Source organism: Lonchura striata, chromosome 34, assembly GCF_046129695.1.
Source record: "Lonchura striata isolate bLonStr1 chromosome 34, bLonStr1.mat, whole genome shotgun sequence".
NCBI classification, from domain to species: domain Eukaryota; kingdom Metazoa; phylum Chordata; class Aves; order Passeriformes; family Estrildidae; genus Lonchura; species Lonchura striata.
Window position 1 is genome coordinate 2,296,297 of NC_134636.1, and position 22,351 is coordinate 2,318,647.

The 22,351-nt window shown below is 54.0% G+C and overlaps 2 protein-coding genes and 1 pseudogene across 5 annotated transcripts in view; 2 read left to right on the forward strand and 1 right to left on the reverse strand.

The window, feature by feature from the left end:
• The window catches only part of LOC110473149 (uncharacterized), a 28,657-nt gene extending 20,392 nt beyond the window's left edge, over positions 1-8,265 (forward strand). The window contains exons 4-5 of one of the 3 annotated variants that reach the window (XM_077789518.1): positions 2,303-3,162; positions 7,126-8,262. In XM_077789518.1, coding sequence (XP_077645644.1) covers positions 2,303-3,162; positions 7,126-7,933 — 1,668 coding nt within the window. In that variant the 3' untranslated portion in view covers positions 7,934-8,262. Of the gene's footprint in view, positions 1-38; positions 488-1,768; positions 1,845-2,302; positions 3,163-4,941; positions 6,391-6,839 lie in introns of those variants that run through there. The other 2 variants (XR_013341338.1, XM_077789517.1) reach the window with 2 other exon arrangements.
• Positions 8,266-9,329: 1,064 nt separating this feature from the next.
• Positions 9,330-13,237, reverse strand: LOC110482554 (cytochrome P450 4F3). Of its 2 annotated transcripts, none has more exons than XM_021551882.2 (12): positions 13,037-13,237; positions 12,625-12,769; positions 12,173-12,226; positions 11,734-11,861; positions 11,241-11,371; positions 10,827-11,094; positions 10,416-10,482; positions 10,212-10,326; positions 10,008-10,141; positions 9,863-9,927; positions 9,696-9,778; positions 9,330-9,596 (listed from the first exon to the last, which is right to left on the reverse strand). In XM_021551882.2, the coding sequence occupies exons 1-12, from the start codon at positions 13,220-13,222 to the stop codon at positions 9,416-9,418; spliced, it is 1,557 nt and encodes a 518-aa protein (XP_021407557.2). In that variant the 5' UTR covers positions 13,223-13,237; the 3' UTR covers positions 9,330-9,415. The 2 variants fall into 2 exon arrangements, with proteins under 2 accessions (XP_021407557.2, XP_021407556.2); XM_021551881.2 differs by having other exon boundaries at positions 10,212-10,341.
• Positions 13,238-13,404: 167 nt separating this feature from the next.
• LOC116184665 (N-acetylmuramoyl-L-alanine amidase-like) lies at positions 13,405-20,320 on the forward strand (annotated as a pseudogene).
• The last annotated feature ends 2,031 nt before the right edge of the window (positions 20,321-22,351 follow it).

The following is a 22,351-nucleotide window of genomic DNA, read 5'->3' on the forward strand; positions in this document are numbered from 1 at the left end:
TGTTATAATATGTATCTGTACCGCTGCTCAGCGGTGAGTCCGCAGTTGCCGGGCAGAGCCGCAGCGCCCAGCGCTCCCCACTTGCATCTCACCTGCGCCGCCCGCTCGCATCCAGCGAGCCCCGGGAGCGGGATTTTGGCTGGGCGGGAGGGGCACGGGACGGACGGGTCTGCACTGGGGGCCCCCGAGCCCCCTGCCCATCGCCGGGGGCTCCGGGGGGTTTCTCGCCCTGCCCGAGAGCCGCTGCTGCTGCGGCCGTGGGGCAGAGGGGGAGCGAAAGGGGGGTCCGGGGCGGGAGCGGAGGAGGAGGAGCGGGAGGAAGGGCAGCGGCAGAGAGGAAGGGGAGGAGCAGGAGCAGGAGGAGCGGGAAGAGGAGCAGCAGGAGGGGAGCAGAGGAAGGAAGGAGCATTGCGGGGTGGCAGGGCGAGCCCGCGGAGCCCGCAGCTCGGCTGGCCCCGGCAGCATCGCATTGCCCTGCGTGCCGCAGGTGAGCGGGGAGGGGAGGCTCGGCCCGAGTCTGTGGCGGCAGCTGCGGGAGGGGATTCTTTTGGGGGGTTTGTTGGGGTTTGTTTGGTGAGGTTTGGACCCCGCCGATTGCGGAGTCATGTCCCACATGTATTTCGGTGTCGCAGGGAGGGGAATGTTTTAATTTCTCTGAGGAGGGGATGTTTTTGTCTGTTGCCGGAGTGCAGAGCTGAGCCGTAAATGGCCCCGGGGGGATTTGTCGGGGCCCACGTGGCGCTCGGGCCGGAGCGGCGGGCGGGCCATGGGTTTTGGGGATGGGCGGGAGGGGCGGGGGACGAAAGGCGGGAGCCCCGGCGTGGGGAGAGGGGCGATAGCAGAGCCGGGGGGGCTGCGGCAGGCTGGAGGGGTGGTGGAGGCGGGGGATGAGTGGGCGCGGGCGGGCGGAGCCTGAAAGTCTTGTCGGGGAGCGGGGGAAGGCGTGAGTGCGTGGAGTGGGGGGATACAGGAGAAGGGGGCCCAGGGACAGCTGGGAGCCACGTTGGAATCAGGGGAGGATGCGCCCTGGGACTCCCAAACCCCCTCAGCCCAAAACCCCCTCGGCATGGCTGAGCAGGACCCGGGACAGGCGGGAGATGCCCCGGACCCACAGAACCCCCCAGCAGCTGTGGGAAGTGGGACCATCATAAACCCAATGTAAGGACCCTGGAAACAGGGAACTCCTGGGAGAGGTTTTTGGGTTTCCTCCTTGATTTTTGGAGGATTTTGTGGCTACCGGACACTCGGTGGCTTCTAGGTATGCACTTGGCCAGTGGGATCTTCAAAGGCAATGCACTTGTTATAAATTGAGGTGAATAATTTGATTCAGCCTTTTAAGATGAATTACTAATTTTATTAATTACAGCAAGCGATAACAAGCAAACAGCGCTGGGTGGAGTTGGGGTGTCCGTGCTCCGCCAAGGGCTGACACCCCTCCCTCTCTTTGGTCACTTTTTATACTTTTCTTGAGAGTTTCACATACATACCTCCCCTGCGTTGTACTGGGCTGGCAACAGCAGATTTCACAAGCGGGGTGATGGGTCTCTTCTGCTCCGGTTACCAGTTTCAGCCAGTCCTGCAAGATCTTTCTTACATATAAAGTCATTACTTTGTTTCACTATATTTGCTTGCAGTTACCAGCCTTGCCCAAGCCTGCAAGTTCCATGCCCCAACCCCTACATTTTATCTCTATCCTAATTTCAAACTTGATGAACAAACAAGTCAATGCAGTTTTTTACACACTCAGCTCTTGTTTTTACCCCTGTAGCAGGATTTCCGATTCCCAAGCCTTATCTGTAGAGAGGAGGAGGCTGTGATGAAGCAGAAATTGCCCCGGGACCTCCAGGCAGGTGAGGAGGAAGGCAGTGCCCCTTTCCCCCTGTCTCCTGCTCCATCTCCCAGCCCAGCAGGGCCCCCGGCTGCAGGACAGCCCTGCTGCCGATGCTCTCCTGCTGGGGAGGCACTGGGGGGATCTCCTTGCCCTTCCCTCTGGCAGGGAGGCAAATCCCATCCTCACCTTGTCCTTCCTCCCCTAGACAAGCAGCTGAGGATGCAGACCAGGAAGAACAAATCCCTTCGGAAGAACTTCGTGGCTGAGGCCCTTTTGAGTGGCTCCTTGGTGCAGGAATCCAACGGGGAGGAAAAGCCCCGGAGATCCTGCAGGAGGAGGAGCTGCAAACCCATCCCAGGGTGCTCTGAGCAGGAAAGACCCACCCCATGTGAGGAAGGCAGCCAGAGATCTGGCCAGGGCTCTGAGGTGGTGGTCCATGAGAAGTTTGATGATGGCACGAAGTCCCACAAGTGCTTGGAATGTGGGAAGAGTTTCCAAAAGCGCTCCCACCTGGTCTGCCACCAGAGGATCCACACTGGGGAACGGCCCTACAAGTGTGGGGAATGTGGGAAGAGCTTCAAGTTCAGCTCCCACTTGACAGACCACCAAAGCATCCACACCGGGGAACAGCCCTACGAGTGCGGGGAATGTGGGAGGAGGTTCCGCCTGAGACACCAGCTGGTCCAGCACCAGAGGACCCACACCGGGGAGAGGCCCTACGAGTGCGGGGAATGTGGAATGAGGTTCAGCGTCAGCTCCCAGCTGATCGTCCACCAGAGGACCCACACTGATGAACGGCCCTATGAGTGTGGGGAGTGTGGGAAGGGCTTCAGGAGGAACTCCCACCTGCACCGCCACCAGATGATCCACACGGGGATACGACCCTATGTGTGTGGGGAATGTGGGAAGGGCTTCCGTGACAGCACTCTCCTGATCATCCACCAGGCAATGCACACTGGGGAAAGCCCCTACATGTGCTCAAAATGTGGGAAGAGCTTCATGGTGAACTCCATGCTGAAGGTCCATCAGAGGATCCACACCGGGGAGCAGCCCTACAAATGTGGGGAATGTGGGAAGGGCTTTAGGCAGAAAGGTAACCTTATAACACACCAGAGGATCCACACTGGGGAGAGGCCCTATGATTGTGAGGACTGTGGGAAGAGTTTCAGACACTACTCCAGCGTGATTGTTCACCAGAGGATCCACACTGGGGAGAGGCCCTACAAGTGCAGGAAATGTGGGAAAAGCTTTCACCAGAGAACCAGCCTGAGTGTCCACCAGAGGACCCACACTCGGGAGAGGCCCTATGAGTGTTGTGAGTGTGGGGAGAGGTTTCAGAGCAGATACCGTCTCCTCAAGCATCAGAGGATTCACACAGAGTAGAGGCCCTTCCACTGTCCCGATTGCAGGAAGGCCATTAAGAAAGACTCCACTCAGTCACCCATCAGTCGATCCGCACTGGGGAGAGCCCCTAATAGTGTCCCAAGAGTGGGAAGAGCATATCCCAGACCTTTACAGTAAAGCAGCAGGAAGAGAGGCTGGAGTAAGAGAAGCCCACCAAGTGCTCTGTGTGCGGGAGGACCTTTTGCGCTGCTCCAATTCCATCCCCCATTGGAAGACCCCCATGGGGTGATGCACAGTGGCCCTCGTTGGGCAGAGACTCAGTGCTGGTGCTGAGTGATTCACTGGCTGGTGGTCTCCACATGTTCCTGGCTCTGTTTGGGCACCTGGATGAAAGGGGTGCTGAAGGGGACATGGCCTTGGACAGTGATATGGGGAGTCATGGACATGGAGGGAGATATGGGTGACATGGGCATGGGTGGAGGTGGACATTACGGTGTTTGTTTTGGATTGTCATTTGCTCCTAGTAACCAGTTTTATAACTGCTCCCCTATTTTGTATGGTTATAGCATATTTTATTGGCTATGGGTTTTTCCTATCTCTCCTATGTTGGTGTTTTTACCCTAGGTGTCCCTCTCCCCAAAGTCCTGCCCTTTTGCTCCCTGTCCCTGCTCCCATTGAGTGTCAGCCCCTTCCCGTGCCTGCCCCTTTCTCTAGAAACTTCCCTCTCCATTTTGTATCCTTGGAGGAGGCCCCAAGGATTGGTTTCAGTTGTTCTCCTCCCCTGCAATCCCCTCTTGGGTTAAACATTGTATTCCCGCCTTGTGTTCCTGCCCAGGTTTCTCGCAGCTGGTTAAAGACTGTGCCGCCCCTAAGGCCTCCCCTGGATGTCAGTGGTTGTGTGCCTTTGTTCAGGGTCTTTCTGTCCCTGACCCCCTGGGAATAAGCCCCTTTGGAAAACACACAGAGACCTCTCCCTGTTCCTTGTGCCCCCCTCGTCGCAGTCCCCCCGTGCCGTAGAGCATCTGTGCCCCACAGCCGCAGCCCAGGTTCAGCAGCTTTCTGGGGGCGGCCGCTCTCGCCGACGGCGTCGGGAGTGAACCGGGCTGAAGGAATCCGGCACCGCAGCAGCTGGGGAGGGGGAGAGCCATGAATGGGGAAATGGTGGCGATCCGGGCGTGGATGGGGACGTCAGGGGACACGGACATGGGTGGGGACACGTGGGGGACAGGGACATGGGGGGGACATGGGGTGAACTCCCAGGGAATGTGGAGGATGGTGGGTTTGATCCAGTTGAGGGTTCTTGGGAGGGACGTGGAGTGCCGTGCCATGGAAAGTGAAATTCCAGATCATTTGGGAGCGTGCCATGGATCCAAGAGGGGAATTCCCAAGGCTCCCAGGGGCTGCTTCTGCCCTGCTTCCCAAGGGAGCTGTGGTGGGGCAGGTGGCAAGGTCCAGAAGCTGTGTGGTAGGCTACCGGAGCAGACAGCAGAGGTGGCTTTGCTGGACATTTTCCAGCCCATTCCCAGCTCAAAGCTGTGGGAAGAAGAAAAGGAAAGTGAGAATCCCTGAGAGAATCCCAGAACAAATGCGGGGAAAAGGTGTGGAAGCCCCTCCTGTGGTTCCCCTGATGGTGAGACCCCTAAATCTCCTAGATTCCAATTAATCCCAAAATATTAGAAGGTTTCCACATAATTGAAGATTAAAAGCAGTGTCCACCTAAGGATCAAAACTTCTCAAAAGATGCAAAGTAATATTCCGTGTACCCTAAGTATGAATATGTAGGGACCCTGGCCGTGGGCTGCAGTCCCAGAGGGAGAGACACCTCTACCCCAGGGAAGGTGCAAATGAGACCACAGCACTGCAACCCACGTATTTTACTGAACATATATTTTAATTAAGATAGTATTGACCAGGAAATGTGAGGTAGAGAAATAGGAAAGAGGTCTCAGGGACATAAAGAATTAGGAAAGATCTCTGGCTCGGACTCGGCAGCTGGCGGGGAGACTCGCAGAGCGCAGCGCCTTTTCCAATTCCTGCCAGAGGACGCACTGACCAATTTCCTGTGAAACACAAGTCTAGTCTCCTGTGAAAATTTAAAAGTTTAATAAAGGACAATAGGAGACAACAACCATGAAGCGAAGATGTAACATCCATGCTGTGTCTTCATTCATAGCCAAGAGCACCCGTTATTTGGGATACATCCTTGAGATACCATTTTCAATGTATCAGCCTGTTCCATATTCATAAATAATTATGCCATAATATAAGTAGAATTATATAATAATTGTAAGTAAAGTTTATAACATTCTAGAAATTATTAGAATAACTATTAAAATAAACTTTATTAAACTTATATGTAAACTTTTCCAAATCCAGTTTACATATTCCAAGAACTGTTTAGCATATCTCCTCCTCAAGTCTGCCTTTTTTGGGCAAGCGGATTCCCTGGTTATGGTTTTAGACCATTTATATCATAACCTTCAGGTTTGGACCTTGGTCCACGCTGTCTTCAGAAGGTGAGTGCTGATAGTTGGAATATCTGTAGCAGGTGTGCTCATCCTGTGTTCCTTGGATGTGATCCCACCCAAGCAGGCATTGCAACACAAGCACACTAGATCAGCTATTTCACTAAGCTTAATTAACTACACAAATAAAAACTATATTTTTATAACAGAGTTACTTTAACACAACCCTTATAGAAGCCCTTTTAATATTTTCGAGAAGCCAATGTTATAATATGTATCTGTACCGCTGCTCAGCGGTGAGTCCGCAGTTGCCGGGCAGAGCCGCAGCGCCCAGCGCTCCCCACTTGCATCTCACCTGCGCCGCCCGCTCGCATCCAGCGAGCCCCGGGAGCGGGATTTTGGCTGGGCGGGAGGGGCACGGGACGGACGGGTCTGCACTGGGGGCCCCCGAGCCCCCTGCCCATCGCCGGGGGCTCCGGGGGGTTTCTCGCCCTGCCCGAGAGCCGCTGCTGCTGCGGCCGTGGGGCAGAGGGGGAGCGAAAGGGGGGTCCGGGGCGGGAGCGGAGGAGGAGGAGCGGGAGGAAGGGCAGCGGCAGAGAGGAAGGGGAGGAGCAGGAGCAGGAGGAGCGGTTAGAGGAGCAGCAGGAGGGGAGCAGAGGAAGGAAGGAGCATTGCGGGGTGGCAGGGCGAGCCCGCGGAGCCCGCAGCTCGGCTGGCCCCGGCAGCATCGCATTGCCCTGCGTGCCGCAGGTGAGCGGGGAGGGGAGGCTCGGCCCGAGTCTGTGGCGGCAGCTGCGGGAGGGGATTCTTTTGGGGGGTTTGTTTGGTGAGGTTTGGACCCCGCCGATTCCGGAGTCATGTCACTTCTAGGGATGGACTTGGCCAGTGGGACCTTCAAAGGCAATGCACTCAGTTCTTGTATTTCTCCCAAAGCAGTATTTCCCATTCCTAAGCCTTATCTGGAGAGAGGAGGAGGCTGTGATGAGCGGAAGCTGCCCCGGGAGCCCCAGACATCTGAGGAGGAAATCAGTGCCCCTTTCCCCCTCTCTCCTGCTCCATCTCCCAGCCCAGCAGGGCCCGCGCCTGCAGGACAGCCCTGCTGCCGATGCTCTCCTGCTGGGGAGGCATGGGGGGATCTCCTTGCCCTTCCCTCTGGTAGGGAGGCAAATCCCATCCTCTCCTTGTCCTTCCTCCCCCAGGGAAGGAGCTGAGGATGGAGACCAGGGAGGACAAATCCGCACGGCAGAACTTAGTGGCTGAGGCCGTTTTGAGCGTCTCGAGAGTGCAGAAATCCAATGGGGAAGAAAAGCCCTGGGGATCCCAGAATATGAGGGGCTGGAAACCAAGCCCCGTGTGCTCTGAGGAGGAAAGACCCCCCCTGTGTGAGGAAGGCAGCCAGAGATCTGGCCAGGGCTCTGAGGTTGTGGTCCATGAGCAGCTTGATGATGGCAAGAAGCCCCACCAGTGCTTGGAATGTGGGAAGAGCTTCAGAGTCAGCTCCCACCTGATCCAGCATGAAAGGATCCACACTGGGGAACGACCCTACGAGTGTGGGGAATGTGGGAGGAGGTTCCGCATCAGTTCCCACCTGATCGTCCACCAGAGGACCCACACTGGGGAGAGGCCCTACGAGTGTGGGGAATGTGGAATGAGCTTCTGCACCAGCTCCCAGCTGATCGTCCACCGGAGGATTCACACCGATGAGCGACCCTATGAGTGTGGGGAATGTGGGAAGAGCTTCAGGAGGAGCTCCTGCCTGCACCGCCACCAGATGATCCACACGGGGATACGACCCTATGTGTGTGGGGAATGTGGGAAGGGCTTCTGTGACAGCACTCGCTTGATCATCCACCAGGCAATGCACACTGGGGAAAGCCCCTATGTGTGCTCTGAATGTGGGAAGAGTTTCAGCCGGAGCACTTGCCTCATGGTCCACCAGAGGATCCACACTGGGGAGCGGCCCTACAAGTGTGGAGAATGTGGTAGAGGCTTCAGCCAGAACGCCTTCCTTGTTGACCACCAGAGGATCCACACTGGCGAGAGGCCCTACGAGTGCGGGGAGTGTGGGAAAAGCTTCAGGCAGAGAGCTAGCCTGAGTGCCCACCAGAGGATCCACACTGGGGAGAGGCCCTACAAGTGCAGGGAATGTTGGAAAAGCTTCAGCCAGAGATCCAGCCTGACTGCCCACCAGAGGACCCACACTGAGGAGAGGCCCTATGAGTGTTGTGAGTGTGGGGAGAGGTTTCCAAGCAGATACCGTCTCTTCACACATCAGCTGATTCACACAGAGTAGAGGCTCTTCCACTCCCCCAGCTGTGGGAAGGGCATTAAGAAAGACTCCACTCAGTCACCCTTCAGTGGATCCACACTGGGGAAGTGTCCCTAACAATGTCCCACGAGTGGGAAGAGCGTATCCCAGAACTTTACATTGACCCAACAGCAAGGGAGGCTGCAGTAAGGGAAGCCCAACATGTGCTCTGTGTGCAGGAGGAACTTTGTGTGCTGCTCCAACTCCTTCCCCCACTGGAGGACCCCCATGGGATGATGCACAGTGGCCTCGTTGGGCAGAGACTCGATGATCCATGGTGCTGGTGATCCACTGGCTGGTGGTCACATCTTCCTGTCTCCCCTTGGACTCTTTGACTCTTCAGGGGAAAAATCTATTGGGATGCAAACTGATGTCAGGAATTCATTGGGGAAAGCACAGTTTTTTACTTTCAGCCCCAAAAGATCTTACCTTTTGCATCCAGTAATTTCTTCAGGTGGCATCACAGAATACTGGATGGTGTTGGATGTCTTTTCCAACTTAAATTAATCCATTATTCTAATTGTTTGTGGCCCATGGGCATCTTCCACAGCCAAATGGTGATGGACTGGGATGAAATATCAAGATTTTGGAGACAATGGAGTGGAAATTCCTCTACAAAAGATCCTTTCTGCTCACCCAAGGACATGGCTACGTGGCCAGCATGGACACATATATCCTTTTATTTTGGCTTTGATTTTCTTTCATTTTTCTTCATCCCTTCACCCAAACATTGGGGTAAAAATATAGACATTCAACTAAGACATGCATGGTGACACTATGGGACATGGGTGGGGACATGGTGGATATGGGGATGGGAACATGGACAAGGACATGGGTGTGGACATGGCTGTGGATGGTGATATTGGGCATGGAGGGGGTCATAGATTTAGATGGTGACATGGGGGTATATGGCCATGGATGAGGACATTGGGGACATGGCCATGGATGGTGACAAGTGGCGTAGGGGACAAGTCCATGGGTTGACATGCCCATGCTATGTGGTGTCCCATGACCAAGTGTTGCCCTGATTTTTACAAGTGTTTTCTTTTATAGTTCTTTTGAAAGTCTTAAACTTCTCATAAAACTTCTTTAGCCTTCTGATAATGGTTACATATTTGAGAGTCAGAGTTCCCACACCATTTCATGTATAAATAGAATAGTTTACATATTTCTCTGTGGGTGGAGAGAAATGATTGGCCTTTGGATCACTGTGGTTGGAGAGGTGGTACTTCCATCCTCCAATCCATGGCCACCTTTGGAATTCTGTAAATACCAGATGTTTGAATAAAACTGGGTCTTTTTCTCTTTTGAACTTGCCAAGCTTCTGTGTACCATTTTTGTCCAATAGCCACAACCAAGGACAACACATCCCCACCACCCCTTCATGCTACCGTTTATTTCCTGCTCCTCCCCTGGCCATGACACCCGCCTCGCAGGATGTCCCCACGTCCTGGTGACCCGTGTCCCTCAGGCCACTCCCAGCAGTGGCTCCAGCAGCAGCCAGAGCCCGTCCTCGGCACGCAGGATCAGCTCAGGCTTGCGGCGTGGGGGTGGCCTCGCCGTGTCCCTCCGCAGCACGAACCGGGACAGTGTCAATGCCACTACCACCTTCATCTCGGCCATGGCAAAGCTCTGCCCGATGCAGTTCCTGCCAGCACATCCCCACTGTCACTGTCACCCCATGGTGAACCCAGCCAGGGACGGGGGTGGCACCTGGGGACACTCCTGTCCCCGCTCCACCACATACCTGGGGCCAGCAGAGAAGGGGATGAAGGATGACGGGGACCGTCCCTTGCTGTTCTCCAGGCTGAACCTCAGAGGGTTGAACACCTGGGGTGACATCGACACAGTCACGCCGAGGGGACACAGCTGTCACCACCATGGTGACAAGGATACCTCATAGGGTGGCCCTACCTCAGGCTCGGGCCAGAGGTCTGGGTTGTGGTGGGTCCCATAGATGCTCATCAGGCAGATGACCCCTGGTGGGATGGGAATGGCTACTTGAGAGACAGCAGATGAGGTGGGTGGTGACACTGGAGACACCCTGGCCATGCCATACCCTTGGGGATGACACGGCCATCACGCAGGGGGATGTCCTCGGTGCAGCGCCGGGACACAGCAGTGACAGGAGGGTGCAGCCGCAAGCTCTCCTTGATGCACATGGTGGTGAAGGGCAGCTGGGACAGGTCCTCCCTGGGGACAAGTGGGAGTGGCACCGTGTCCCCAAGCCAAATGACCGAGGGTGGCCCTGGGGGCATCTCACCACTCGATGTCTGCAGTGTCCCGGCCAGCCAGGAGCTCCTGGACCTCCTGGCGGCATCGCTCCTGGTGCTCAGGGTGGCCGGCCAGGTTGTAGAAGAGCCATGCCAGGCCACTGGCTGTGGTGTCGTGGCCTATGGGGACATTGGGTGAATGAGGGGACACTGGAGTAGCTCCTGCCCAGTGGCACCTGGGAGCTCATGCCCACCCTCAAACATGAAGGTTTCAGCCTCAGCCGCAATGTCCTCATCTGACAGAGTGTTGCCATTCTCATCCTGCAGGGGTGAGATGAGCCATGGGCCACCTGGGGCCACCGGTCTACAGCCAGATCCCATCCATGGCCACCACCCTACAGGCACCACCATCCCACTGGCCACCATCTCTATGGTCAATGCTGCCCATGACCACCACTGTTCCCCTGTGGCCACCAGTCTATGCCCAGCCCCCCATGGCCACCAGCATCCTACTGGCCTCTATGGCCAACCCTTCCATGGCCACCACCATCCCCTTGACCACCATCCTTCCATGGTCACCACGCTGTGGTCACCATCATCTCCACATGGCCACGACCACCCTCTTGACCACTTCCATGTCCCCATGACCACCACCCCAGCCCCACCTTGCTAAGCAGCAGGAGGTCGATGAAGTCCATGCTGTGTCCCTGGTGGCCATCCAGCCGGGCCTGGTGGCCCAGGCAGGCGAGTGCGCGGCGCCGGCGCTGCACCACATCAGCAGTGAAGGCGTGGACGGTGGCACAGGCACGGGCGAAGCGCCGGCCGTCAGAGGAGAGGCTGTAGAGCCACCACGGGTGGAGAAGTGGCCGGAACTGGCGCCGGACCACCAACGAGCTCAGCTCCAGGATGGCCTGGATGTACTCGCTGGGCTGCCTGCGGAAACCAGGGACAGTGGGGGGACACTGTGGCCACCAGCATGGATGATAGCAGGGCCATTGGGGCCACCAGAATGGCCAACGGGGACAATGGTGGAGTCACTAGGGCCACCAGGATGGCCAACGGGGACAGGTGACACTCACTCCTGGCAGTGGCTCTCATGGCTGAAGATGCACTTCTGGAGCGTGTCCAGGGTGAGGAGGCTCAGGGGCTGCAGCACCTCCAACTCCACCGGCCCCCCGCCAGCTGCCGCTGCTGCCGCCCCCCACTTGGCCTGTGGGGACGGATGGGTTGGGGAGGGAACAGGGAGAGGGGATAAACTGGGGGGTAAGACAGGGGCAGGAGAGGGAGAAGAGTTGGGGTGGGGGTGTGAAACAGGGATGCGGTGATGAGTGAGGGGGTGGGGCTGGGGTTTGGGGACAGGTTTGGGTTTGGGGTATGGGACAGTACAGGATTTGGGTACAGGACGTGACTTTGGGTGCAGGACAGAATTTTGGGTGTGGGACTCAAGGTTTGGGCTGCAGGTCAGAGTTTGGGGTGCAGCACTCGTGATTTGGGGTGCAGGTCAGAGTTTGGGGTGCAGCACTCATGATTTGGGGTGCCGCTGGGGACTCGTGCGCATCTCGGATCTCTCACGAGCAGCACGCGGGTGCTCTGGTTGAAGATTCCCAGGTAATTCCGCAGCACGTCCCCGTGGAAGGCGGGCGTCAGGAGCCGCCGGTGCCGCGCCCAGCGCTCCCCGCCGCTCAGCAGCAGCCCCTCCCCTGGGGAGGGGACACCGGAGTCCGCCGAGGGCACGCAGGGAATTGTCCCTGTCCCCACCACCCCTGTCCACTGTGACACACCCAGATCCATCTGGGGGGACACCCAGGGGTGATGTCCCTGTCCCCCACCGCCCTGTCCCCAGTGACACACCCAGATCCATCCTGGGGACACCCAGGGGTGCTGTCCCTGTCCCCCACCACCCCTGTGACACATCCAGATCCTTCTGGGTTGCTGCCCCCAGGCCTGTGACACCCAACTCCATTAACGGGGCACCCTGGGGTGCTGTTCCCACCCTAGCCCCCCCACTCACCCAGCCAGGGCTTGAGGAAGCCGTAGAAAATTTTGTCCTTGGGGGCCACGAAAGCTGCAGGGTACAAGGATGGGGTGGGCAGGGATTCACTGGGATGGCATCAGGTCCCCTGGGTGGGGACACTGGCGGTGCCACCACCCTGTCTGCACCCATTAACTTCAGGTGGGGACCCTGGAGTGGGGACTCTCTCCTAGCACCCATGGCCACCAAAGGATGAGGGTTGGGGAACAACCAGGAGACTGGACATGGTGACACCTTTGGGTGGCCTAGGGGAACCCCATGGACAGGTTGGTGGCCATTATGGGATGGCATTTGGCCTGGCCATGGTGACACCTCTGGGGACCAGTGGGGTTGGGTTGGTGGCCACTGCCTGGGCACTGCCAGGTGTCTGTGCCAGGTGCAGTGACACCCATGGGTAGCCCTGGGGACCCATCTGATGTCCCATGTCCTACCTGAGGCACTGAGAAGTGGCCGGAGGGTGCTGGGGTGGAAGAGGCGCAGGACAGGCATCCAGGGAAGTCCCCACCAGAGGCAGCCATGACGGTACCGGGCCACCAAGGAATCCACCTGCTGTAAGCCTTCCTCTGTGCTCTGGCCCTGGGGACAACAGGGGACATGCGTGTCACTGGGGGCACAGACAGGCTTGGGGACATGTGTGTCCTCAGGACACTGCGAGCCTTGGGGACGTGTGCTGTCCCCACCGTCCCCTCACAGGTACCACCACCCGGTCCTCACCATCCCCCCAAGTGCCACCACCGCATTCCTTTGGTCCCCTCACAGGTGCCACCACCCAATTGCTCCTCTGCAGGTGCCTCCACCCCTGGTCCCCGCTGCCCCCGCAAGTGCCACCTGCTGTGCCCTCACCATGCCGGTGTGTCCCAGCAACCAACTGCGCCAGGGCGGGATGGGGAACTTGTTCAGCTGGCGACAAGTGGCCCGGAATCGGGTGACAGCCACCAGAGCATTCCAGAGCCACTGCAGCAGCAGGGCCACCACGAAGGTGCCCAGGGCCACCGCGCCCAGGGAACCTAGCGCCGTGGCCACCGCCATGGAACCGCTCCTGGGGACAGGGCAAGGGTCGGGCGTGGGCGGTGTCACCCGCGGGGTCACAGGGCGCCGCGCTGGCTGCCGCCGGATCCGCCTTTTGTCCCAGGGCGCGTTCTGGTGGCAGCGCCCTCTGACGCGTCCTGATGGCTTCCTGCGCTGACACGTCCTGGTGGCAGCGTCCCCACATGTGTGTCCTGGTGGCATCGTGTTCCCTTCTCCCTGTGTGTGTCCCTGTCCCCCCTTCCGTGCCCGCCTCTGTATCGCTGTCCCCCACCCGTGTGTCCCGACCCCTCTGCACGTGTCCCAGTCCACTGTCGTGTGTCCCTGTCCCCTCGGAGTGTCCCCGTCCCCACCTCTCCCGTGTGACCCTGTTCCCTTCCGAGTGTCCCTGTCCCTCTCCGTATGTCCCCTGCCCCCCACCCCCGGCGGGACCAAAGTCCCCGAGGTCCCGGCGCCGTGTCCCGCGGGATATTCCCGTGTCCCGCAGGGTGCCCCCGTGTCCCGTAGGATGTTCCCGTGGCTGTTCCTTGCACTGAGCATCTGCACCTGTCCTGGGACACCCCATGACACCCCACAGCACCCCACGACACTGTGACCTCTTGTTTTGTGTCTTTTCTCCTTGTTTTGGGTCCTCTCCCCCTCTTCCACATCCTTTCCCCCTCTTTTGGGTCCTTTAACCCTGTTTTGGGCTCTTTCCCTTTCTTTTGGGTCTTTCCCCCCCTGTTTCAGGTCCTTTCCCCTGTTTTAGGTGCATTGTTCAGATTTTGGTCCTCTCTCTTAATTTTGGCCACCCTCCCCCTGTCTTTGATGCATTTTCGGGTGTCTTCCCCTGCTCAACCTCATCTCCCCTGTGGGTCTCAGATTCAGTCAAAGAAAAAAACTGAGAGTTTCTAGCCAGGCAAAAACCCTGGGAAAGTGCTGGGAAAGAATGTAAATAATTCTTTATCTCTCTTGTTTTTCAAATTGTTTATAGTTAAGTTCTATCACTGTGCGTCAAGCACTCTGCACCAATGGTGGTGGGTTGTTTTCACTTCAGAACCAATGGATTTGATCCTTGCCAAGCTCTGTATAAAAGAGTGGTGTATTTTGAATAAAGCAGAGTTTTTACACTCAGCAGCCTTCTAAGTCAGAGTCTTCTCATTCCTGTCCTGCCTCGACAGCGACAAGCACCCTTCCCCCCACATACCCCTGCCCCCTGCCCACCCCTGTCCCCCCAGGCGTCCCCACGGATGTCCCACATGCCATCTGGACTCCGTGACCGCCATCATAGACACCCTCAACTCCTGTGACACTGGACCATGGGGCCACGCTGGCCCCCAGTGGCTCCATGGTGGCCCTCGGTCCCCTCTCTGCCAGCACTGAGATGGAACTGAGGTCTGGAGGATTTGGGTGACCCCTCCCCAGCCTCAACCCCCTGCTGATCCTCTTTTTGCTGCCACCATCGCTGAGGCTTTGGGGACATCTTTCCTGATGACAGCAATGGGACCATGCTGGAAAAAACAGCTGCTGGGACAACATGGAGAACTAAAATTGCACCTCACAGGGCCTCCTGTCGCCTGTCCCTGATGCTGTGGTCATCAGGGCCATGGATGGGGTGGTCCTGGGGGTGCAACGGGCCCAGCAGCCTCTCCTGCTGGCCAAACTGCTCCAGGGCTACTACAGGACCAGCTTGGAAATGGGGAGACCCCTCCAGTAGTTACAGCACGGGGATTTTGGGGTGCTGGTGCAGCCAGGATGGCTGGAGAAGGAGGAAACAAAAGGCTTTGGGCATGCTGTCACACACCTGGCAGCTCCTGAGGGATGTGAGGACACAGCAGGTGGATGTCATGGCTTGTCAGGTGTCACAGGAGTTAAATGACTGCTATGTGGGTATGGGCAGGGGATGTCACCCCCTAAACAGGGTTGTCACCACACAAATGGGGGTTGTCACCCCCAAACGGGGCTTGTCACCCCCTAAACAGGAGTTGTTACCACAAAAAGGGGGTTTGTCACCACACAAATGGGGGTTGTCACTGCACAAATGGGGTGGGGAAGGGGGGAGATGGGACCCCAGGCGAGTGGGGTGGGGTCACTCTGGTGGGTGGGCACTGAGACATGAAGGCAGGGACAGGTGGCTTGGTGTGGTGGGACACCTTTGGGTCCCACACCATGTCCTGTGGATGGCCACCACTGTGCTGCCTGGGTGGACACCATGGTTTTCCCTTGATGACTGCCACCGTGTCCTCTGTATGGACTCAACTCTGTCCCCTGGATGACCAGAACTCCCTCCCCTGGGTGGTGGTCCCTGGGTCGCAGTCCCGAGGTGGCCACCACCACGTCCCCATGGCCAACACTCTTGTGTCCCTTGGACACTGGCCACCTAATGTTCCAGACAAAGGACACCCTGAGTAGCCCCTTCCCATCTCATCAAGTGACTCTCAGGAGGACCCTCCCACATCCAGGCTGAGGGTCCCTCAGGTGTCCCCACATGTCCCCAAAGACCCATCAAGCCCCTTGTCTCCAAACGGACTCTGCCATGTCCCCAAGGACCCATTGAGCCCCTTGTCCCCACGTGGACTCTGACGTCTCCCTAAGGGCTCCGCGGATACGTGGAGCCTCTTGCCCCACTGCATGTGTGGGGCTGGTCCCTACTGGGGCACCCTGCAATTGCTGTGGCTCCTGCTGGGCTCCATGTTCCTGCACCACACCCTGGAGCCAGTGAGGCCATGCCGGAGCTTCCACACCTGTGCCCATGCCATGAGGGACATGCAGAGCTTCCACCAGGACACCCACAGCTGGGGTGACATTGGCTGCAGGTCACTGTCACCCTCTGAGGGAGCTGGCACCCCCCAAGGGAGCTGTCACTGTGCCCTGTCACCATCCGAAGGTCCTGCTGCCCTCCAAGGTCCCCATCCCTGTCCCCTTGTAGTCCCCACTACTGTCCCCCCACTGTCCCTATCACTGTCCCACAATGGTCCCTGTCACTCTCTGTGGTCCCTTTTGCCCCCCCATCCCTTTGCAGTCCCTACCACTGTCCCCCCATGGTTGCCACCACTGGGTCCCCACTGCTGTGTCCTTGTAGCTTCATGGTGGGCTCGGTTGGGTACCTGTGCGAGAACCAGGGGTGGCCCCGGGTCAGTGCCCACACCGAGGACTGCAGTACCAAGGGCTTCAGCGCTGGTATAATCTGGGACTTCTCGTCCACCCTGCTGGACCCTGACACCCTGGCCCTGGTGCAGGATGAACTCCAGCCCTGCGCTGTCCACTCTGGCTGTGCCCAGCCAGACTTCACCCTGTGTGGCCACCTCCAGTTCAGCCATGCCAACTGCCCTGGCAATGCCCTCTTCCAGGAGATCCGGAGCTGGCCCAGCTCCCTGGGGACACCAGTGTCCCCAGGGCTTGGGGTGGGTGTCCCAGTGGGGTTGGTGGGAAGGGGTTTGGGGTGATGATGCTGGGACTGACTGAGGCCTGTGCCATGTCCCATATCCTGTGCCCCATGTCCCGTGCCATGCTTCACAGTCATGTCCCATGTCCCTGTGCTCTCCAGACATGTCCCATGTCCTGTGTCCCGTGCCATGCTCCAGGGTCATGTTCCAACCCACGGCATGCCCTGTGCCATGTCCCATGCCACACTTCACACCATGCCCCATGCCATGCCCCAGGCCCCACACCAAGCTGTGAATGGCTGCCTTGTTCTGTCACTGTCACCATCTCCGTCATCGCTGTCCCCACCACTGCTTCCTTCTTGCTGCTGCACCGGCCAATCCCCGGGTTAAACCCCTCAGCCTCCTCCAGGATGGGTGTGGCATTGCCCGGCCCTGGTCCCCACTGGTGGCTGCCCTGTGTCCCCCAGGATGGGGGGTGACACTGGCACACATCTGCACACACCTGGTTCCGGGGCTGGCAGTGGGGCTGGCACCCATCTGGGACCGGGGTGGGGACTGTCCCAGATCAGTGCTTGGCATCATGGCACCAGGAATGAGGCTGGGAACCAGGACTGGGGCTGGGGAGGGGGCTGGACACTGAGGCTGGGCACTGGCCACCGGTACTGGGCATTTTGTGGCAAGCACATTTCTTTCTCTCCCAAGATTTTTTCATAGAGCAGCACAGAGGAAAGAAAGAGAAAACAATTTCTATTTCTGCTCCTTGTTTTTCACATGTGGAATGTGTTTGGAGAATTGTTTAGATGGGGGTGATTGCTTGGTTGGATTCTGGTGAGGAGTGTTTGGGCCTGGTGGCCAATCAGATCCACCTGTGTCTGGGCTCTCGAGAACAGGGTCACGGGTTAGTGGTTAATTAGATTTGGTAGTTAGAGAAAGTAGTTTTAGTAATTTCCTATATGTAGTAGTATATTAATATAGCATAGTTGTAATAAAGAAACCATTCAGCCTTCTGAACTAGAGTCAGACATCATCATTTCTTCCCACCGGGTTCACCTGCATTTTGCAATAGGCATTGACACTGGGCACTGGATGGTTGGACTGGACAGCGAGGAGGGGCCCTGAGGCTGGACACTGGCACTGGACATCAGCACCAGGCACCGGGACTGGACACTGGGACTGAGCACCGGCACTGGGCACTGAACCAGGAGCAGAATAAACCCTCTGCCCCTTCTCCTTTGCCCCCCTGAGCCCCCCTTTGCCTACCCAACAGATCTGGCACCTTTGGAGGATGTTTCCCAGGGAAAGAGGGGTGCTCTGGGGGTGCTGGCTCTGGTCCCTACCAGACCCAGATGGGAGGACCTGCTGGGGGGCTGCGAGAAGCCTAAAAAGAGAGTCCCCCCCAACCTCCCAGTCCATCAATCTCAATGTTGGCACCCCCTACCCCCAATCCCACCCCCTCCAAGGGTGCTGGCCCGGGGGTGACACGGGACTGTCCTTGTCCCCTCCTCCAGAGGCTGTTGTGTAAGAGGATCCTCTGGGAGAGGAAAAGTTGCAGGAGCACCAAAGTTCACAGAATCACAGAATCAGCTGGGTTGGAAAAGACCTTTGAGATCACCAAGTCCAACCCATGACCTGACACCACCTTATCAAGTAAACCCTGGCACTGAGTGCCACATCCAGTCTTTTTTTCATACACCTCCTGGTGCCGTGACTCTACCACCTCCCTGGACAGCCCCTTCCAATGCCCAGTCACTCTTTCAGTAAAGAATTTTTTCCTAATGTCCAGCTTCAACTTCCCCTGGCACAGCTTAAGACTGTGTCCTCTCCTTCTGTCAGTGGTTGCCTGGGAGAAGAGACCAGCGCCCATCTGATTACAACCCCCTTCCAGGTGGAAGGAGGGGTGGGTGGCTGCTGGGGGGTTCCAGGGACATTCCTGTCCCCACAGGGTCCCCACTGGAGCAGTTTTGGGGGAGTTCTGCTGATGCTGTTGCATCTGTTGACAACTGGTTGCAAAAAAAAACCCAAAAAACAACAACAACAACAAAAAAAAACCAACAAAAAAAACCCCATGCAAACATAAATTACACAAAAATTCTAACCTGCACCTAACATGTTATATTTCACCCACAAAAAATTATAAACTTTAAATTTTATTATAATACAAAAAGTATAAAAGTAATTAATAACATAAAACCCAATTAACAAAAGCATAGTATAAATGGTAGTACCATTCAAAATTTCATACAAAGTATAAAACCACAAAAAATTTAATTAACCTATCGCAAAAATAGAATTAAAAACAAAACAAAAAATACCTTAAATTTAAAAAAAGAAAAATAATTAAAAGAAACAAAAAACCCCACCAAAATTTCAGTTATAAAAGTAAATCAAATATGGTACTTGTAAGCCTTAAGATACAATGCACAGAGCTCCATTATTCAGCTTAAAAATTCCTAATATCTCACTAGATATCCTTTTCTGTAGCTTAAGGAGTTATTCTAGCTAAGCATTAATGCACTGACCATTGTTCTATTTGTCCTTTCTTTCTACTTCTTGTATAATTTTTCTGCTGACAAATCTTATGGCTACTGCTTAGCTCTAATCGCAGTTCTGCGGTCTCTGAGGCCTGCCTTTTGCAGCTTTCCCAAAAACCTCTGGTTTTAAGGATTCCCCACAAGAAACTGTTGTAAAATAGTTAATAATTGTTAAGCATACACTGTTAAAAACTTTGGTTATTATATAGTAAAAGGGGTTAAAAGGGTGGTTATAAGAAATACGGTACTCAATGTACCGTATTACACCTACGTAAAGAGCACCACCACTGTGAAAAAACGCCATTCACTTTAAAATTAAAATTTTAGAAGCTTAATAGTAATAAAATAGTAATGAAACCTAGGACAATAAGAATTTGGACAATCAAAGTTAGGACAATAAAAGACAATAAAAGCAAAGAATTACAGATGTCCGGATGCTCTTGGGCACTAAGCCACAAAAGCACACCTTGCTAACAAAGGATTAACCCTTAAAAGCAATAGCCTGTTGCATGTTCTTGTATCTCATACATGAGTCAAACATTCCTTTCAAATTAACGCAGCTTCTGTTGAATTTCAACTTCTCCCCTCGTCTTGTAAATAAATTTTCTTGGTTCCTCCAAGTCTGAGTGTTCCCGATAAGGAGGCAATAATTATTTTCTTGAAATCTTGGTGTCTTGTTGCTGTTATCTCTATCCAGCTAGGATAATGCAAAGAATTTCTTGATTATCTTTTCCATTCCTTGAGCCAGTTACAAAAAGTATCTCACATCACATAGCTTCTATTTTAATATAATGTTGTAGCCTAAAAACTATATATTTACCACACTACTTAAAAGGATTAATACAGCACTGCAAAAATATGAATACAACATAACTGTCCAACATAACACGTATAGTATTCATTTTAATATTTGTGAAAAGGCAATGACATAATATGCATCTATAACACCCCCGGGGCGAAACGATCCAGTTAGCACAACTTTTCTCTGCATATTCAACCCCTGGCCCCGCCTGTCCTCGCCTCTCATGCTAAACAGGTCCACACCCTTCTGGGCACGCATGGTTTGCCGTGGTGGTCCTGCGGGGGTCTCCGGTGGTCTCTTGAGGCTGAAGATCGTGGTCTTCCTCATGGTTGAATTTTTGAGCTCTTCCTCTCTGCACCTGCGCTTTTGGTCTTTTGGTGATATCATCGTCTGTCAGTCTTGATAGGCTTAGGGACAGGGAAACTTTTTAACTGGGTGCTTTGCATTTTTGGTTCTTTCTGGTATTGTTCTTTATACACAAAGCTTCAGAAATTTGCATTTTCCTATGCCTTTTGTACCCTGGCAGAGGTTTCTTAAGTAAAAGGTTAAAATTCAACACACAAATCTACAAGCTAGAATATAAATGCTTAATTCATTTTGTTAAGTGAACTCCAAGAATCTCCGTTTCACCTCTCCCTCAGCCAAATCTGCAACCACAGTAGAAGAGAGCGTTCCCCTGGGAGTTCTCTGCTTTTAACCCCTTGTGTTCTCAGAGGCGTGTCCAGTGCCTTCAGTGGTCACTCCAAATGTCAATACCCAAACCTGACCGCTGACGGGTTCGACCCTAATTTACTGAGAAAAATTCACAAACGGGAGACTCCCGGGATGTCCCAGCGTTCTTTAGGAGCTTGGAGACCTCTGGGATGTCATTGTGAAAAATGCAGATTTTATGATTGGCTTTTCGCAAATATTACAACAAATATTATATGTGTAATGTTAGAAAGTTGTGCTGTATTAATTCTCTTAAATAGTGTGTTAAATATAGTTTTAGGTTCCAACATAATGTTAAAATAGAGACTATGTATGTGGGGGAAGTTTTTATTTTTAGGAATGAGATACTTGCTTTGAGGAATACCTAAATCTTCCAAAGGAGAGGAATTTATGGCTTCTTATCAGAAGAAATTAATTTCTTCGGGCCTTGCTCAGACTCAAAGACGCCAGGGGATTAAAGGAAACAGTTGACATACAACAGACAGAGTTTCTTGTTTAGAATAGAATGTATGCATAAACATGAAGGATATATGAATATGCAACAGCTGTATTTGGTTTAAGGGTGATTCCTTTGTTCACAAGTCATGCTTTTAGTGACTTAGTATCCAAGAGCATCTGGTCGTCAGTAATTCTTTGCTTTTTATCGTCTTGTAATTGTCCTAACTCTAAACTTTATTACCCTAATTGTATTATTATTTTTATAACCATTTTATTATTATTAAACTTTTAAAATTTTAAAAATCAAGTGATTGGCATTTTTCACCTCACCACTCAGTGAGTGCCTGTGCCAAATGGGCTCCTTAGCATGAGTCCTGGTTTGACACTGGTGTCATGCTAGTGCTCTCAAGAAAATGTACTTTCTCTAAATGAGTGCTGTGAGATGAGATTAGGAACAGAGCAGAGCAGGCTTGAGCTTAAAATAAAAGGAGAAAAATCTTGAATATTTTACTACTACAATAAAAGGAACACATAGAATTTAGGATGAAAACTTATTAAAACATTCTTCTTCTCCCTAATTAATTTCTACTAAAACACAGTGAGACCCAACCCTGGAATATTGATTATCACCCTTTAGATAATCAATTCTTAGTTTATCAAGAGAGAGAGGAGTCTCTCCTGTACTATAGACCCCTAGGAAACGCAATTGTAGCTTCTTGTGTTTCCATGTCACAGCTGCCCAGAGGAAATCTGCATTGTGACACCCTTCTTTTCTATTTCACAGTGCTCTTCCCACTGTGCATGGACTGAAACTGCTCACAGGGCTCCTTTAAGGACGCTTTGCTAAGGACTAAAAAGAACAACAGTTTTTTATCTTGGGACAGCAGTCCTCCCTATTTTCTCTTCCCCTGAGGCCAAGGATTATGAGAACAGAGATCATTTTCTTTGAAGACAGAGGGTACTACCACACCTTCTTCAATTTCCCCCCTGTTTAATCCATTCTTGCACTCTCTTGGCTCAAGTCATTGTATCTCTCTAAAAATGTGTTCTGTAACACAGAGACTGTGTTCTCCTGTAACACAGTCCCTGTGTCACAAGAGAAAAATTAGTTCAGTTTATGGCTATACAAGAAAAATGTAGCTAAAGTCACTCTATTATTTCTTTCTCCCTAGGATTCTTTCCCCATCTTCTTTTGACATCTCAGGTCTGAGGCCGTCTCTAATTTAACTCAAGGAGGAGTAGAGTTTTGTAAAGCTTTCTTTTCCCAGGAAAGGGTTAAAAGTCT